The sequence below is a fragment of the Etheostoma cragini genome, chromosome 4 (genome assembly GCF_013103735.1).
Source record: "Etheostoma cragini isolate CJK2018 chromosome 4, CSU_Ecrag_1.0, whole genome shotgun sequence".
Classification (NCBI taxonomy): Eukaryota; Metazoa; Chordata; class Actinopteri; order Perciformes; family Percidae; genus Etheostoma; species Etheostoma cragini.
The window spans coordinates 399,435-405,141 of record NC_048410.1 but is presented as its reverse complement, the minus strand read 5'-3'; the positions used below and the strand labels follow the sequence as shown (position 1 = coordinate 405,141).

General features: G+C 43.5%; 3 protein-coding genes across 3 annotated transcripts in view; 1 reads left to right on the top strand and 2 right to left on the bottom strand.

Annotated features, from left to right (window-relative positions):
- LOC117943098 (nuclear factor 7, brain-like) overlaps positions 1 to 3,357 on the bottom strand; it is a 5,216-nt gene extending 1,859 nt beyond the window's left edge. The window contains exon 1 of the mRNA XM_034869017.1: positions 3,222 to 3,357. The gene's annotated coding sequence lies outside the window, so the exon portion shown is untranslated. The remainder of the gene's footprint in view (positions 1 to 3,221) is intronic.
- LOC117943104 overlaps positions 1 to 5,707 on the top strand; it is a 139,018-nt gene that overhangs the window by 31,351 nt on the left and 101,960 nt on the right. The gene's annotated exons all lie outside the window — the stretch shown is intronic.
- On the bottom strand, positions 1,739 to 3,137 carry LOC117943100 (E3 ubiquitin-protein ligase TRIM39-like). The gene has a single exon (XM_034869022.1). It carries the CDS (start codon positions 3,118 to 3,120, stop codon positions 1,759 to 1,761), a length of 1,362 nt encoding a protein of 453 aa, XP_034724913.1. The 5' UTR covers positions 3,121 to 3,137; the 3' UTR covers positions 1,739 to 1,758.

Sequence of the window (5,707 nt, the reverse complement as noted above, 5' to 3'; positions counted from 1 at the left end):
AGAGGTGTGTCTCAGTCCAAAGGTCTGGTTCATTACTGGATATGAAGACTGATAGTGTGCAGCGTGCTTATGCAACAGTTTGGTTCATGTTCAACTGTAGTTTGAATTTTGTGAGGCAGTTAGTCAATTTAGTAAAATCCCAGGGATATTCTGGAAATGGAGGACCATGAGACATCAAGGGAAAAAGTTGAACATGGAATATTGTTGGAGAGAGGAGGTTTATCCGTTAAGGTGTGTCATTGGGGTGCCAGCACCCTCCCACCCTTCACGTGCTCCACTGCCTACTAACTCCAACCATCCATGTTGCAACATGTCCCTGTGTCTCTTCATTCATGTCTGCTCTTCCTTTGGTGGAGGCCACACCGGCCTCGTGTAACTTCAATACCCCAATTCTCAACGGTAGTTCCTCATTACGTGGAATGATTCCTCCCTGGAATCTCTGCACAACTATCCATCTCTTTTTAATGCAAGTCTTCAGTTCGGCATAAACGAGCCGGAGTCCGTTGACCACATGCTCACTAGGGAAGTCAAAGATGGTTCATGACTGGCCCCCCTATAAATGCCATGTGGACAGTTCAAGGCACGCCAAACTCATCTAGACCGCAACAACCCCTTCTAATGTCCGTTGTTCCAGACTACAATGTGTGCAATTTTGGTTTTTGCTGAGGTTTCTGTATCGGATCATAAGGAGATGAATATGACTTCTCTAAAACGACGCCCATCATTCCCCACACTGCACCCCAACATGTTCATAAAAGAACCTGGTTGTTAAAAATACCACAGTATACGTTTTGATTCCCAATCCCAGTACACGTTCCCAGATTGTTATATTATTTTCCTAACTGCCCATCTTGTTTCCTAATACCTACATCTGTGTATTAGTACACACTGTACTGTAATTACACGGCCATTAAGGAAGAATTACACTGCAGGCCGTCAAAGCGTTAGCAGACATTCAGTCATTCTGTTCAACCTTTTTGAGAAATAAAGGATTAAATCTGGTTTACTATTCACCATATGTAACATATTACCAGCTCCATTGGTCCAGTCAAACAGATACATGCAACACATCAAACAAGTAGTCGTTAGCAGTCATTAGCATAGCATGGTACTGTAGGATAAACTGGAGGCTGTTGCCATATTTTAGCATTATTGAATTTTTCCCAGAAGCAGTCAGACTTGAAGCATTAAGCTGAAAAACAGAATATGCTGAACAAGAAAAGTTAATATTTTATTATGTTGTTGAGAAACAGGAATGAATGGACAGTCAGCATTAATGTTATTAAAATCACCAACATTAGCACAACTGAACTGATGGAAACTGAATGAAACCTTTTTACAGACAATCATTTTCTGTATTACATCAAATACAAAAAGAATGTAAACCTTGATTTTAACATAACTTTAAAGGCCCAGTGTGTAACGGGTTTATTATCATAATCAGTGTTGTCCGTTCACAAACTTGTTCTTTATCATGAATTGTTACCACGACCATCAATTAAAATTATACATTTCCATTCTCATGAACTGGGGTAGACGCTCCATATTCATGCTCCATCTTAAACTACGGTAGCCGGTGAGGGACATACAGGACGTACTGCTCCACCTTTCACGTTTTTGCTGTCACATGATCAACTCACAGCTGCTGCTAATGCTAACGGGTATCGTCGCTTCCCAGCCCCGCCAAGTTAGAAGAAGGAAACATTGAGGACCACACGTATTCAAAATCCAAATTTAACTAACTGCTCTGCTCCACTGTCACACCTTCACTGGTGATATCTTCAGTGGGACGTTAGCCCAAGTGTAAATGAATGGAAACATCTTCTCAGTGAAAATGTGTGTGAAGGTGTGTATGTGTGTGTTAGTATCAGCATCAGAGAACGACAGCTTTCCTCTGTTCCAGACCAGAGTCACTCTGATCCTCTGGACCTTCTTCTGCAGTATGAGACCAGTGAGGTAAGCTGGTAAAGACCATGCATAGTATTTACTTTTATGGAACATTATTCCCCATAACCCAGACAGTATGACTCCCTTCCTTTGGACAGACTCTGCCAACACACCCAGTATCCAGTCTGTACTGTCTCCAACCTGGACATCCCAGCTGTGAGTCCCTGAGTTAAAGCCCTCAGAGCCCAGGACAGAGGGGTATTTATCAAACCTCTCTGGATTATCAGGAAGCTGCTTTCTCTCTCCTCGTCTCACACTGGTCAGGTCTTCAGACAAGATGAATCCTGGATGAGCAGTGTTTGGATCCAGAATCACAGGGGTGTAGGAGACCATGTCCTTCATCTTGGTCCAGATGTTGAAGCCCAGGTTGCCCAGGTGTTGGGCCTCGTCTATCAGAGCTCCTGAGAGCAGATGTGGATCCTCCAGTAGGGGGTGCTGCTGGACTCTTCCCACTGCAGCCTTGTAGTTGATCAGGAATGAGACGTCTTCAGCTCTTAGCTGCTCCTCTGTGGCTCTGACGGAGTCTGAAAGAGCTGCTATCTCTCTGCTCAGAGCCTTCATCTTCTCCTTCATCCTCTGACTCTTCTGCTCCTCTTCCTCCCTCAGTGCAGCCAGCCTGGCCTCCTCTTCCAGGAACTGGTGAAGCTTCTTAAACTGATCCTTAATCTGCGTCTCTGTGCGTCGGGCCTGGACCTTTATGTGTCCTGCCGTCTGATCACACTTCACTTTAACTTGTTCAAAACCCTTTAACTTCTCCTTTAAGGGCTCCAGAGTTTCCTGAAGCTCCTTCCTGTGTTGTTGTGCAGCTTCATCGACGGGTCTGATTCTGTGGTTGGAGTGTGTTTCTGAATGCAGACAGACGAGACACACCGGCTGCTGATGGTCCAGACAGAAGAGTTTGAGTTTCTCAGAGTGCAGACTGCAGAGAGCCTCTGAAGCTCTCTGATCTCTCTCCAGTAAGAAGGCCTCACACAGGGTCTTCAACACCAGGTTACGAGGTGGTTCATACAAAGATATTTTCTTACAGATTGGACACTCCTGTGTTGGTCTCTTTGTCCACCAGCGCTGCAGACAGTCTTTACAGAAGCTGTGGCTACATGACAGAAGAACAGGATCCCTAAAGACATCGTGACAGACCGGACAGCAGAGATCCTCCTCTGATCTGGAAGCCATTTGGTCTCAGAGTGACGCTGAAAACACAGCAGACAGAAAGAACAGTCAGTCATGGCTCCCCTCCCTCCTCTACTCACTTCACTGTCTTTAGTCCAACTCACCTTCAGAGTGTGGAGAATCAGCAGGTTGAAGCAGCAGTGTTGTAGTTCTCCACTTTTCTCTCCTGCAGCTGAACTCACTCAGAGGAAGTTGTTAGTTTGATCTTAAGGTGAATCTGATCGTCTGTGTGTCTCTCTGTAGTGAGGACCAAAAACAAACTATTTCCTGGTTTGTGAAGGCATGACCATTCCTATGATAGTGAAGGCATGACCTGCCCTACTCTCCTCTGATTGGCTAGTATTTGTTGCCTTAATTGGTTAGTTTTTAAGTTGAAGAGTGAGATTGGTTAAGGTTAGGGTGAGGTTAAGCCAGTCAAAGGCAGAGTAGGGCGGGACATGCCTTAGCCATCCTAGGAAATGCTAATGTGTGTCAGGTGAGGGGGGGGGAGCTCTGTCACAACTTTTCTGTGAAATGCTGTTGCTTCACCTGTAACACAGAGGTGTGTCTCAGTCCAAAGGTCTGGTTCATTACTGGATATGAAGACTGATAGTGTGCAGCGTGCTTATGCAACAGGTTTGATCATGTCAATTTTTATAGCATTTGGAAACAAATGGAAGTGTTTTGGAAATAGTATTGAGTAAAAGTTGACATATTCCAGTCTGTGATTATCATAAACATCCATTCCTTTAATTTTAGTCTCAATAATTCCTAATTTCTGCTTTTCTAAATCAAACCTTAGGTATAATGTCCTATAAATGAGGTTTATTGACCATGAATTCCCCAAAAAATAGTTAAAAACATTAATAAAAGCGTCAACAAAAATGTTGATTTTCAATTTTGACGTGAAAACAACACGGGGGTTAAGGTTTGCCAAAAAAAAATCTTTTGTTTTGGCACATAATGTAATGTAGACTTTACTAATCCCACAAGGGGAAATTTAAAATTTACACTGTTATTACACACAGGCCTGAACTACACACACATGCTCAGGACCTGGACATGCACTAATGGAGAGATGTAAGAGTGGGGGGGGCCTAATGGAAAAGTGCCCCGAGCAGTTGGGGTTTCGGTGCCTTGCTCAGGAGCACCATACTTTTGTCCGTATGGGGACTTGAACCAGCAACCCTCTGGTTCCCAACCCATTGTGTTCATGTACTTTTCCTGCTTTAATTGTTCAATTCGAACACATTTGTTGGCGCTTTTTAAATCGTTTTTAACCTTTAATGTTTTTGTCCCATTTTGACTTTTTTTTCAATTTTCATCTACGTGACACTAACTTTTTAACTTTAGTTTTACAGTTATTTTTGGAATTTATGGTCCAAAACCCTAATTTATAGGAAATTATACTTAACGTTTGAGTTAGACTGTGATGGGTGTAGGGGGGAGGACCCAAAAAGCAGAGCGGAAGTTGGCATGAGGGAGCTTCAACAAAAAGCACAGGGCAGAAGGCAAAATCCAAAATCCACATTCAAGCACTGGGGAATCCAAAACACACAAAAAGACACAGGGGAAGACTCACGAGGGACAGATCTGGAAACTCACAGGCAGGAACATGAAGCCGACGTTGAAGACGAGACAGTAGCATCTAACAAGAGATGAAGGGAACACTGGGGTTAAATACAAGAGGTAACGAGGAAACGGGGAACAGGTGAGACGTCAGGTGAAGCACATCAGGGCGGGGCAGGACAATCAGACAGAGAAAAGTAAAGCTTGGCAAGACGAGACAGGACAGGAAACCAGACTACCAACATAAAACAGGAAGCAGTACAACAGACACTTACCGGGGAAAAGACCAAGAAACAAACACAAGGACCAAGACAAGAAAAATGACCCCAGTAAAACCCCCAAACCATAACATAGACCAGTGGTTCCCAAACCTTTTCAGCTCAAGACCCAAAAGAGAAATGTGGCGTCTCCCCGGGACCCAAATTTACAAAAATACACCATGAATCATGGTAACATCTACATATTTAAACTGTGGGCAAAAGACGGAACAAACCATGAATTTAAATGTATATGAAGTATAATTATTACATTATAAAAGTAAACAAAAACAGAAAAGGTCTCTATCCTCCTTTCTGTGTCTCTGTCCCCTCCCATCATCCCTCAGTACCCACACCAACATTTTGTTTAAATATTGCCGACTTGAATTTAATGAGATGTGTGTGTCTGGTTGAAGATATCAACCAGCTGATCTAGTCCAGGTTCGGTTTTTGAAAGTGCCCCATTCTGAGGTCATGCTGAGCATTTAGTCTGTTTCTGTATTTGTTTTTCAGGTATGCTAGAGTTAAAAAAAGCCAGAGATTGATATGCATTTCACTCTGCCAATTGGCGACCCAATAAAACGGGTCTGCGACCCACTTTGGGTCCCGACCCTAAGTTTGGCAAACATTGACATAGATAAGCAGAAAATAGGAATTATTTAGACCAAAATTAAAGAAATGGATGAGATGGCCAAACGGGAAAACATGAGGGTTATACCCCGTAGTGGTAGTAGTAGAGTAGTATGAAAGGGCAAAACTCCTCGTGGGGGGGGGGGGGGGGGGGG